This window comes from Ischnura elegans, chromosome 4 (genome assembly GCF_921293095.1).
Source record: "Ischnura elegans chromosome 4, ioIscEleg1.1, whole genome shotgun sequence".
NCBI classification, from domain to species: domain Eukaryota; kingdom Metazoa; phylum Arthropoda; class Insecta; order Odonata; family Coenagrionidae; genus Ischnura; species Ischnura elegans.
This window is the reverse complement of record NC_060249.1, coordinates 128,327,208-128,340,706: the sequence shown is the minus strand read 5'-3', so window position 1 is coordinate 128,340,706 and position 13,499 is coordinate 128,327,208. Positions and strand designations below refer to the sequence as shown.

The 13,499-nt window shown below is 41.2% G+C and overlaps 1 protein-coding gene across 3 annotated transcripts in view; it reads left to right on the top strand.

Moving 5' to 3' along the window:
- Nucleotides 1-13,499, top strand: part of LOC124158048 (medium-chain acyl-CoA ligase ACSF2, mitochondrial) — a 59,127-nt gene that overhangs the window by 39,616 nt on the left and 6,012 nt on the right. For all 3 annotated transcript variants that reach the window (XM_046533211.1, XM_046533213.1, XM_046533212.1), the window contains 3 exons: nucleotides 644-792; nucleotides 9,024-9,216; nucleotides 11,495-11,602. In XM_046533211.1, coding sequence (XP_046389167.1) covers nucleotides 644-792; nucleotides 9,024-9,216; nucleotides 11,495-11,602 — 450 coding nt within the window. The remainder of the gene's footprint in view (nucleotides 1-643; nucleotides 793-9,023; nucleotides 9,217-11,494; nucleotides 11,603-13,499) is intronic.

Sequence of the window (13,499 nt, the reverse complement as noted above, 5' to 3'; positions counted from 1 at the left end):
CCATTGATGGACTCTGTCACCCACTTAGAAAACGTAGATTTGTCGAACCCAATTTATCGAGCGGCGTCCGTCGGAAGGGACGTCAACCAGTGGTCCCCTTGGCTCCACTAGGGTGGACAGACTAATGCCAACGCCGGGTTCCTCCACAAGAACCGTCTCGGTGACGCAAATTCGTCAGTCGCCTCCATCAAACTTGAGATACGCGTTTACCATTTTGATCGATTGTTTTTCGATCTGAAATACGGTCAGGAGCATGGACGTACCCAGCGAGGGGCAGAGGGGGCAGCTGCTCCCCCCCCCCCCACCCTAGAAGCAAAAATCGCAAAAGTCTTTAAGCGAAATCAGTACTGAATTGAAACGTAAGTATTCAACAAATTTTCTTAAAACCCACGAAAAATGATATGTATCGGTATAAGATATGTAGCTAAAATAAAACTATTTTTTCAAGGAAATAATCTCATGAACTAATGTCAGAACTTGGTTTGCCCCCCCCCCCCCCCTCCCTCCCAATACACAATGGCTTGCCCCCCCTAGTTATGATCCTGAGTACGCCCTTGGTCAGGAGGAGAAGGATTTAAGCTCGCAAACCGGAAGGGAGTGATGTTGCTTTCGTGTAAACCAACGCGCACGTTTTCGTCCACAGGCGCACAGGATCTGTCTGCAGGTTCCGCTGTTCCATTGTTTCGGGTGCGTGGTGGGCACCATCGCCAGCCTCCACTGTGGCGCCACCTTGGTCATGCCCTCTCCCACCTTCAACGCCAAAGCATCGCTCACGGCGCTCACGCAAGAGAAGTGAGTATGTATGAGTAGGTACCATTTCACATCATCCAGCATCATAGTAAAAGGTATTCTAACGCTTTACGAGGAGCACATTGCTCATCATCCCCACCTCGATTTCACCATCGTTCACGAGCAGATCCGAAATGAGTGAGCCCGAATCGCACCGTCATTCTCAATGATAACTCAAGTGACGGGGCTCCCCATCGCTTTTCCTGTCGCCGACATCGAATTTTAACCGTTGATAACACACGGCAGTGCTTCGCGATTGTAACGTGACGGTCGGGCAATGGGAGCACAGCTCATCAGGAGAGGGACACAATCAACTGATGATCAAGAGCGATGATGCCTCGAGCAATCTCTTTTTGGCGATCGCTGGAGTGATCATTACGAGTCAATGGAAAAATGATCGATCGATTCGGACCGAATCACATTTACACATCGCGGACGCGTCTGGATGTCAACTGGTCGCGGCATTTTCCAAGCCCATTCTCCTTTATGAACCGCACAACGCAATGCGCCTCATCAACTCGAGAAAAATTGCCGAGAAGAATATGGATAGCTTAACGGTCTGCGTGGTAGCCTGAAAAGCCAAAGGTCAGTGGTTCCATTCCCAGTCCGGGGGATTTTCCGCAGTATAGAGCGTTCCACATTTAGTTGACAGTATGGGCTCTTATGGAGAATCGTTTCCCATGTCAATCTCCATAAGGCCAGGAGCGCGGTGTTGTCAACAACAGCACGAAAATTAAAGTTGCGCTACACACTGATTAAAAATTTCATTCTAATGTAGAAAAAGGTGCTGCATTCATTGGTGCCGATAGTTTTTCGATAAAAATTATAACGAAAGCTATAAAAAACATTTCCGTAAATTTCCGACAGAAACGTGTATTTTTTTACTTTATCTTCTTCTCGCAATTTCTGCCTGACTGTTGTCTGTATTGAATTGAATTTTGTGCAAAAAATTCTTCACACTATTTTCTACTTGAAGGTCTTCACCAAAATGTACAAATATTGAGTTTTAATGTTGTTATGCCGACGTAACACCCTTTAGGGCAAGAAAATTTTTATTTTTGCAAGGTAAAAAGTAGTCGCTTACTAACTTACGTTTCTTACGTCGTAGGTCCCTATATGCTGCGTATCAAATGTGAAAAAAACTACAAGGTTATTTTTGGTGAAAAAATAACCTTGTAGTTTGGTACCTATTTATCGTATGGTACACACTGTAGTACAGTCTTAAACTTACATCAATTCTGAAGCGAGTTACAAGGTTTTTATCTTAAGAAAAAATATTACGGTGCCGCTGGGCGGGCTTCTTGCTTTTTCTTGCGCGCAGAGGGAAAATTCTCGGGCGGAAAAGGAGGTTTTTGTCAATGCATACTATGAAATGTATTTATGTATTCGTTTGATATCCTAAACAGAGAATACGTACTCATACGTCGTAACAGCAGTGTTTTTATCTGAATACATTGATACACGAAAGTAAGCAAGCGGCTTGGAAGTAAGACTCTTTCGCCTTGGGTGTTTAGGTCCCATCGGGGAAACCAAGAAAAAGAATATCTCATAATCTGTACCAAACACTACCCCATCCAGTGCACCCATTTACAAAAGGGGGCTTGGGTTTTTTCTGAGTTCCTTTCATAGGGTACCTACCATAAAACCTGCCCCAAAAGCGACCCAGGCCGAAGGGGCCGAGGGAAGAATTTACGAAGGCGTTCAGTTTGTCATTGCATTTTTTTGGAGTGAACAAGTGTTGTGTGGTGTATTGAACTTGAGAATTGTGAAGTGTGTTTTACACTTATCTTTGCTGTAACACGCCCAATCAATATGTCCGATACAAAGAAGAGGAGAAAAGATGAGAAGCTCATAAGCTGCGGAAAAACAGTTGGTGCTCAAAGTCTTCTCGTACTTAAGGAAATCTCTCAGTATTAGTGAGGCCTGCCGAGAAGCTTCGAAGGCTACTGGGTGCTAGGAGTTCACTATTTACAGAGTGAGAAAGGAAAGCTCCCGTGGTCCATTGGTAACTCCTTCAAAAACTAAAGAAATTAGACAGCCTTACAAAAATTCGAGGGCAGTGATTTTCGACGGTTTGGTGAGATCGGGAATTAGAAGAATGGTACATGAATCCTTCGTGAAAATTATTCCTCCAACTTTAAAATCCATCTGAAACCCGGTGAATAGTATTCTCCCAGATTACAAAAGGACAACACTATATCGTCTTTTTTTGGACATAGGCTTCGTGTACGAACGCAGGGGGAAAAGAATCATCCTTATCGAAAGGGATGATATTATTAGTTGGTGGCACAATTAATTATCTAAGGTAGCTAAAAAAATATCGTCGCGAAGACAGGACGAGTGTATTTACAGGCGAAAGTTGGATTAATGTTGGACAAATAGTGAACATTAGTTTGCGAAACAAACAATTAGAAAATCCGCGTCAAGCTTTCCTTTCTGGACTAAATACTGGGCTTGGCCCCCACTTCCCGAGGAGGACGATTTGCAATTATACACGCAGGAACGGAAAATGGGTTCGTAAAAGGAGCATCGCATGTGTTTCTGTACAAAAAGAACTCAATGGATGAGCATGAAGAAATGGGTGGCGAGTGTTACGAGAGATGGTTTGAGCACTCACTTCTTGCAAACTTACCCGAAGGATCAATTATAGTGGTAGATAATGCCTCTTATTACTCAAGGAAATTGGAATCCTTGCCTACTACAAGGTGAAGGAAAGAGAACATTAAGGAAATTAGCTTTGAATATGTCAGCTTGAAAAGAGATCTTTCATTTACAATAAACCAAGTACGGGAAAATTTTGAAAAATTAAAGATTGATGATGTCTTATACAACATCGCCTTTCATGTAATACTAGCTAGAGCCAAAAAATATAGCCTAATATAGAAGGAATATAAATGTTGTCTCATTCAGGAGCGGCTATAATTTTTATTATCCTTCAATTTATTGTTATTTTTTACATTACAGATTATTCATTATTCAGCTTGTGCATTGAATAAGTACATGCATAAAATAACAAAAGACTTTTCCTTTTATATTGCAGCAAAGGTATTTTAGTTACGGTAAAAAATTCCTTAATTTACGTCGTCTTTCGTGCGATCCCTAACTCCTTTTTGAACTAAACAATTTTGGCGCTCTATTATGTGTGGTTGCATACGCTGTTAGGATGCCTGCCGGCGGAGCGGAAGCTTGGCAACACTGTTATCCATAAGGCCCGTACTGTCAACTAAATGTGGAACGCTCTATAGAACATCTTTAATCACGACCACGGCCATCAAATTTATGCATACAATATTTTTTTGTGATTTTGACTTAAAATTCGGAAATCGCATTGGACTCCAGAGGTAACGCATGGCAATACGTAGGGTGAAACACTGAACTAGATTATTAATACCTTTCTGACAGAAACTGGCGTGATTTACAACATAAAGTTATCATTATTAAAGTATCGCACGGGTTAAGGGAGGTAGCTACACAACAAGCATTTTACGAATCACCCCGTGCTGTCTCTCTTTCCGAACTTGACTTATATTTTCACTTGACACTAAGGCCGGCTACCTTTCATTCTATCCATATTCTATCCCCGTTCAACGAATCCCCAACAACACACTTTGCCCCTTACAATACGTCTTTCATCTTTACCTCCCAGATCAGTATAAGGTGGTTTCCTATTATTATTTTATTGCCTAAATCGAAATATTATTACTCCTGGAGTACGTATTTCACGCTTTTAGATTTTAAATGACGACATCTATTTCTCGCGATGAAATGAAAATTTTCAAGCGCGCGAAAACGCGACGCCTAAGTATGAATGATGGGAAAACTCCGTGTGACGTCGTTCTGGTTCCCGCTGCCGCAAGTGAGGTGACCTTGGGGCGAGGCTTTGAGAGCTGATACGACGCAGGATGCTAGCAGGTAGCAGAGCACCCTGCTAACTAGTAGCGCTTGGCTTAAATTATGATTAATAATACCTTATCAAACGAAGAAAACTTTCCGACCTTAGGCAGATTTAATAGGTGATTATTAAGACATGTTTCCCTGAGCTCTGTGCCTCATGCATGCATTGGTAACCTCAGATGATGTTAACTCCCATCTACTCGTATAGAAACTAGGTCCCTGTGACGTCACGTGGAGTGGCATCGCATGGGCGCCAATCTGGCCTTTTTCAAATGAGGATAAAATTGACCATTGCCATTCGCCTGAACCGGTATTTCTAAAACCAAATAATTTGTATATTATCAGTACACTAATGGTGGGTAACGAATCGCAATCAATGCCTTTCGTTTTCTTTGATGAAGGAAACTACCCCATTCGCTCGACCATATATCACGAACGAATATTTACGAAATGCCCTCTTTTGCGACAATTGCCACTCACAGCCGTGCCAGGTCTCGTCCTGTGATCAAGCAACGGATAATGCAATGCAATCACGTCCTTTGAGAGGCGAAAGATCACGTCTTCATGCCGGCGGGCACGCATCGAACAGTCCTAGCGATAGGTTAAATCCTCCACATGGACTTCTTTGCTAATTATTCCTCTACGTTCATTCCTTCCTGCATGCGTATTGTCAAGGGCGGTCTGGGGTGATAGGGGGCCATCGACTGGAGCCCCCTCTGCGGAGGGTTCACAACCCCCCACCCCCACCCCACCCCGGAAAATTTTAGGGATTTGGATGCCCAGAAATGGATTCTGGCGCTATTCTGGCTCTTAAAAACAAGATAAAATTTTTTTAAATAAAATTTTTCAAAAAAATTATGACTAAAAGTGAGAACTTCTCAGCTAATAAAATATAATTATGTATATATGGTTCTGTTTAGTGAATTTGATCCTTGAAAATGCCCTGAAATGTAATATAGCTCGAAAATAACCTTTTCGAATAACCCTTTCAAAAAGCAGAAGTAAAAATGTACAATATTACGAAGCATATTTTTGGGACAGATAAAGACTTCTGGGTGTTATGAATTAACTTTGTCTGATTAAATTTTGCATAATAAAATTTTTTAATCATGATTTTTTAATAAATGATTTCTAAATATTTTTTTTGCATTTTTGCATATAGATATCGTCACAAGTACGTAGCTTTTATCCATATTCGTTGGTCATTGTTTTAAAGTGTAGATAAAAACTTGTGCTTAAATTGAGGTAAGTAATTACTAATTTTGTAGAAAATTTTAAGCTAAAATTAACAAATATATCTGAAATAATTTTTAAGGGTAATGTTTAGCAATTTTTTCCGTCCATATTAATCAGCTGGCCAATTTAAACTGTCGGGTAGAAAAGAAAATAACTGGTAAAATGTTAGGATACATTTTGATTTCGATCTTTATATTAGAGGAGTTTATTTAAAAAAAGTATTTTTATCAATGCCTGTCATTTATTAATGGACCCAATCAATAATACAATTATTTTTTGTGCTTTCCTTCTAATTGCAAGTGATTATGTGTTCAGGGACTCATATTAAATACAATATAAATAATTACAACTTTATTAATACTACCAACTTCTACACACTTATGTAGCACATACAAAATAAGCAATTACTAAGCAATTAATAAGCAAACAAGCTGACCTCTACACTAATGAATATCTTCATATATGGCTGATATTTGACGCGAAGCTGAACTTGAGTTCAACAGTCTACCCGAAAACTCCCATCAAGTGGCAGATGAGCTGGGGTTTCAAATATCAACTCAGAGAACATGCATACGTCAGAGAAACAGAAGAAACGCTCCCACAGAAAATCCAGAAGAATATTTCAGGAGGTCAATTTCCCACATTCTTTTATCATTTTATTTCATAGATGGATTTAAGATAGACAGCAAAGGTTTCCGTGGAGTCCTTCCTCTTGAAGGTCTCATTCCTTCTAACCTAATCTTCCATCGCTAATCAAGATTGGCGATTCGTCAAAAACTGCTACGGGCGCACAGAAAGCGTTACACATATGTTAAACGAATTCGGTTGGGAGCCGCAGGAGGACTCGGAAGGCTGCGCGCTAGACGTACATTGCTCGAGCAAATGAGAATGGGCCCCGCACGATAAAGGACTTTGATAAATGCTAGGCGTAATTTCGTTAGAGTATTTCTTCTTTTCCTATGAATACGGCGGCTGTCCTGACATCCCCCGCCAAACGCCTATGGAAGCAGCTTGCATGTGCACAGTGGTGTCTTTCTTAATCAAAGAATTAGCCAAAAACCGCCGGTTTTGAGTCTTGAAAATCCCAAATATTCTGTATCCCCGAACCCCCCTTCGGCAGGGGGAAATTCCCCTGTCCCCCGCCCCTCCCAACTCTTTGCTCCAAACTTAGATCTGTCTCTGATATCAGGCGTATCACTGCAGGTTTTGCAATAGTAGATCGTTTCCTTCCTTTGTTTACGTTTGGCGCAATATATTGAAAATAGAAACTAAACGCACAAAAAATTAAAATAAGTGCACAAAACGAACTAAAAAATAAACGTGATAATAGAGAGAAGAAAGAACCGCACGGCAAGTTGACTCACACGGCGTCACAAGACGGTGTTTTTAAACAATATAAAGGGAAATACGAATATTCCAGCGTATCTGAATCACTATATAAACTCTCATTGTGTAGTAAATCGATATAGGGATCCTCGTTCTCGTTCAGGCAAGCGCTCAAGTTTTTTTTTTTTTTTGTATTACATAAAAGAGTTCTTTCTCCTTCTCATTTCTTGTCTGCGCACTGCCTCTGTAATTACGTTTCATATTAACAGTTTAAAGAGGATGAAATTCTCCCACTAACCAAACAAGCATTCACTGAACCAAGGGCATACCCGGGATCAAAAATTAAGGGGGGGGGCAAGCCGTGCTTGTTCAACTTGTAACACAGAAAAAGTTAAGGAAACTAAAATTTAAAGAATATTATGACAGCGCTTTAATAGTTTTTAAAAATGTTTGCTGGAAAAATTATTTCAATTACGTGTTTTATACCAATAAGACTTTTCTTGCATTAAAAGAAAATTTGTTCAAAACTATCTTATTGAACTACATTTACTTTTGCTTCTAGGGGGGGCAGCTGCCCCCCTCACCCCCTCTGGATACGCTCATGCACTGAACTACTTAGCATTGCGCGATCTATGTGAGGAAAAATAAAGAATAGTTGTACTTTCCGCGCCCTTCCAATAACGCTTCCTTCTCTACCTGCGTCCGCGGCACTGAATTCCACGGTAATAGATACCCCTTAGTCAAAAACTCAGACAATGAGATCTGTAACTATACCCAAACATTGTTATCTGATATTTTTTCTCGATGAATGAATTGGGGTATCGACTACACAGAAACATCTGCGGGGATATCGGGTTTCACGACGGAACGAGAGACTTTGGGAAGAGTTGACTGGGGAAAAAAATTGAATGTCACATGATCCGTAGTAGCCCCTAAAATACACTGATTTATAGTGCACGGCCGCTCTTGTGTTTGCCACCGTGGTCTCATCTCACGAGGGAGATTCATACGAACTCGTCGTCGTATTTGGACTAAGCGTACGGGACAGGAGAGAGAGAGAAGAGACGCGACCGGCGCAGGGGCCGGCAGCTCCATTATATACGCGAGCGTTGTGGAGGCCAGGGGCGGATCCAAGATTTCTTTCTGGGGGGGGGGGGGGGCACAAGCAAGGCCATATCCAGGATTTTGTTCTGGGGGGCACAAGGATACCTCGTAATACAAAACAAACGCAATGATAATGGGACCGTATTAAAAATTTTGCATATTTTTCTAAGGGTCTAGGGGGGCCCCCACCATAGGCGGAAGTGGGGTCCTTTCCCCCCCCTAGATCCTCCTATGGTGGGGGCCCCTGAAGCTCAGGGCTCATAGGATTATCAGGGTTATGAACTATGTGGTGTATTATCGACAATTCAGAGGACTCTGGGGGCCCCCTGAGCTCGGGGCCCTTGGCGATCGCCGGCATGGCCAGACCGCCCCTGCGCATTGTGACCAATGTTTGTATACATAGGCGGATCCAGGGGGGGGGCACGGGGGCACGTGCCCCCCCCAGACCCTTAAAAATATGCAAGATTTTTAATACGGTCCCATTCTCATTTCGTTCGTTTTGTATTACGAGGTATCCTTGTGCCCCCCCCTGAATAAAATCCTGGATACGGCCTCGATTGTGCCCCTCCCAGAAAGAATTCCTGGATCCGCCCCTGTTTGTATATGATTCTCCTGTCATCGTATTCCAAGCAGTTTAGCACTGACCATGAGGTGTGTGTGCGTCTGGTTCGCAGGTGTACGGCCGTGTACGGGACTCCGACCATGTACGTGGATCTGTTGGAGGAGCAGGGGCGGCAGGGCGGTGGACCGCTGCGAGGGGGCGCTGAGGGTTGGTCGGGGTTGGAGGTGGCCGTGAACGGCGGGGCGCCCTGCTCAGAGCACCTCCTCAAACGCATCATGGACTCGCTGGGCGCGAAGAGAGTGTGCGTGAGTACACAACGTAGAACGCATGCGTTGAAGTCTTTCTTCTTGTATGTACCTACTTCCCACAATCCACGCACCCCAGGGCATATCAATAACAGTTAAAGTATGTTTTACAGTTTAAGTTTAAGTACAGTACCAGAACTAGGAGTTTGGTCAGGGGGGCAAAGAACAGTTTGCTGCCCCTGATCCCCCCTCGCTCCCAGCACTAAAATATAATACAACCACAACCTATTTTATTGAGATGCGATAGTTGAAATTATGCTCCGTATGTTTGCTATTAAGAAATTTTATTAATATTATTGTTTAATAATTTATAAATTAATAATTATTGTCCAATAATTTAATTATAAAAATTTAATAACTTTATCTAATCAAATTTTGCCACCCCTTGAAATCTGCCACCCAGGACATGTGCCCTAATTCCAGGCCTGCAAGTGCAGTACCCCAAGGAATTCCAATGATGTTGTTGTCACTGCATAAAAAGACTGTATTGTTGTTGAATATGATGATATCTAGAGTCTATATACTACAGTGAAGATCACATCAATGACACCTTTGGAATCAGCCTACATGTCATATCGGCCATCAGCATTGCCACTCACGGAGCTGAAATTGTATGCACTGCTCATGAGACTTGGATACAAATAATTAAATCATGAAAAAGAGCACAAAAACTAATTATAACATAATCTGTCTCTCTCACTTGAGCTGGTTTATAAAAACCCTCTAAATTGAAAAATGCCATTTCATAGTTTAAAGCACAGTTTTAAGGAAAAAGGACCTGTTATTTTTTAGCATGCTTGAGCAAACGGCTGACTTTGTAACCCATCGATTGGAAACATGTATTTTAATACAGCCGAAGATAAGTTCTTGTTAAATTCATGTATTTGATAAAAGTAGATACTTAAAGTTACAATCATCTAATTATCATAGGAAAGAGAGCCATTATCAATATTTTTAAATACAGGTACAGGACAACTGAGATGCGTTTTAAGAGTTTCGTTCAAGGTGGAGTTGTAATTCACATGCCCACAGTCTTAGTAATGTACAATTGGATGTCATTCATTCATGCCTTTCAGGAAAAGGAGCGAAAATAATGCATTGTTTATCTTTGCTTGGACAATGAACCTTCAACAGAACCTCTTAAATTCTTAAAGAGTATTTACAGGCTCAAGCCCTGATCAGTTAGGTTTATTGCTTCTGTCATCTCAGTCATAAAGACAATTGAACTAATTCCTGGCATTTAAAATTGCAATTACATTACATGAAAACCTAAACAGCTTGTGATTGCTTAAGTGAAGATTTGAACTGTACGCTTATTTTACCTCGGAGAGTCTGTGAACACCATTGGAGAGCTTTTTTATTTGGAAGGTTGAGACTCTCGAACTCCCTTGGTCAACAATGATCATCTCGAATATTCCAATCAGAATTCACGAAAGCAATAAAAAAAGCAAGATTTAAAAATATGTCATTTAAAGATATGTATTGATTGATCTCGAAATTCATCAATTTATTGAATTAATGGTGTTAATTCCTGCTTTAGGGATTGGGAAGATAGCAGATAGGAACTATGTATGTACTATGAAATGATTGAAGAAAAAAACCTGTGAAGCATTAGCGAGAGGGTGAGGTCAAATGGTGGAAATCTGTGAAGGATGGGGAGGTCGGATGTTAAGGGGACCGCTTCCAACTGAACCCTCCCAAAATGCACCCGTTAAATAATGAAAAAAATACCACCATCAGGAGTGCCAATTGAATTTTATAAAATAGCCTGGTTGATCATTTATCAACAATTCTTCTTTTTGGTCCAAGATATACTAAACTGACTACATACAAGAGGAAAAAAATATAGCATCTTCTTGGCTGCATGAATCTCCACATTTATACTCAAGCAGCCACCACTCATTATCACATTCAATTCAAGAAACAGACAACTACCTCTTTTAAAGGATTTTATAATTTGTAATAGCAGCATTACATATTTACGGCTCTAGTGGCATCAGGATTGAGTCCTTGCCTGCTAACCATTGGTTCACAGGTTTAACCCCACCAGGGTGGGTCTTCCACCATGAGGTGAAAGTAACATATTGTTCCTTTTTTATTCTAATACCAGTTATGCTTCATTAGCACTCCACCTAGCTGATATTCTCTCATTTCGCTCAGCTTGTACCACTCTAGTCCTAAATTATACTCTGTGACCTGAAGACAACCCCATTGAGTTCCGCACCAGAGGGACGTCTGATTTCCTTCGCCTGTCTTAATATCTCAATTTCTTTTGCAGTCCGTATACGGCATGACAGAGACTAGTCCCATTAGCTTTCAAACAACGACCGAGGACACTTTGGAACAAATGTTGACGACTGTTGGGTACGTCACCGAACACGTAGAGGTGAGCGCTCTATAATTAATAAATACGAATTTGAAGTAAGATTTAGGATGGGGTGTGAGGCCAATTGCTCACCAATTTAAATCACTGAGTCTTCAAATTGCTTCTCCTCTCTCGCCTATCCTGGCTGATATCTTTATGGATAACCTGGAAAGTAAACTGTTCAGCTCTCATCACCCTCTTTTAAAAAACTTGTGCTACTACTTTAGATATGTGGATGACATTATTTGCTTATGGACCGGTAGCAATAGACAACTGGCCTCCTTCCTTGGGCTACTCAATTCCCTCCACCGATCCATCAATTTTACAACTGAACTCGGAGGTGACTCAATCCACTTCCTAGATCTTACGATTTCCCTCGAAGAAGGCAAACATGACTTCTCAATCTACCGGAAAAGTACCTTTACGGATGTACTTATCCCCGCAGACTCAAACCATCCTTACTCCCACAAGATTGCAGGCATTAACTCTATGCTAAACAGACTCCTTTGTATACCAATGACTGCTTCAAGTTTCAACCAGGAACTTGATGTTATTAAATCGATATGTTCTAATAACGGCTATCATGATGACCTCATCCGTAAATTACTGGCCAAAAAAACCCGAATAAGAGTATCGCCCTCCCTAACCAGTTTGCTGCCGGTCCCCAAAACAGAACCCAAACGGTGGTGCAAATTACCTTTCCTTGGCCCCCTGTCTTACAGTGTTCACAACCTCATACCCAAAGACAAATACAGAGTGTGTTTTTACTCCCCGACCTCCCTTGGTAAAGTGATTTTTAACTCCAAGGACAAAGTGAATCCTGAAGACAAAAGTGGTGTCTATGCCCTGACATGCGACGAGTGCAACGGTGTGTACGTTGGTCAAACGGGCCGCAAGTTTAAAACTCGTGTCGATGAACACAAAAGAAGTGCTCGTTTGAAAGACTCCATTTCCCACTTTTCTAAACACCTGTCCGAATCTGGCCACAACAGTGATTTTAATATTAAAATTTTACATGTACATGACAAAAGTGTAAAACTGGATATATTAGAAATTTTAGAAATCACCAAATGCACTCTTGCACGTAACATCGAAATTTTTAATGATATGACTGTATTCAAATGTTCTAACTTTTTATCTACTGTTTTAAAATCTGACTTCTTCCTTGACAATCCTTCCTCCTCCCCTTCTCATTAACCTCGTTACCACCTGACTTTTATCTGCCTGCCCCCACCCCACCTCCCCAAACTTTTATACTTTTTGTTTTGAACCTCCTATCCAACCAACAATGCCCAACCAACAATGCTCAATGCTCCTCCTCATTTAGTTCCCCCCCCCTCCTCCTTCCCTCACACTGTTGTTGGATAAATAAGGCTGGATGTTGTACGCTTTTCTCAGTTAGTCTTGATAATGACGTTGTAACGTTGAAACTAGTAGACTGCAAAAATATAAGGTTGTGGAATAGTACTGTGTTTTTATTTAACCATGAATATCTCATCGTTCCACCAAGTAACGCCTAAATCTGTTGATTTTATATTAAGAATAATTTACACACCATAAAGGTTCACATCAACTTTCCATTTTCAATTTCCTTGGCCTCACCCATATTTCCAGTTTCACTCTCTCCATCATTGGCAAAGCAGAAGTATGTGTTTGGGATTTTGTAGAACATGCAGGGAGGTGTATTATGAAATAAAATCTAACTATTCAGGAGCATAACATATGTATTCCCATATGTAGGCCTTTTGGCCAACATATGCTCTGTGCATCCAATCCTCATTTCACCCCACACGTTTTCCCCTAACCGTAATATTATTCCCCTGACACGATTTCCAGTCCTGACATTACCGACATTTCTACAACTGGTTCGAAGTCTGAGCATTGAGTGATTGATAAATATTTAAGGAGCCATTTAATA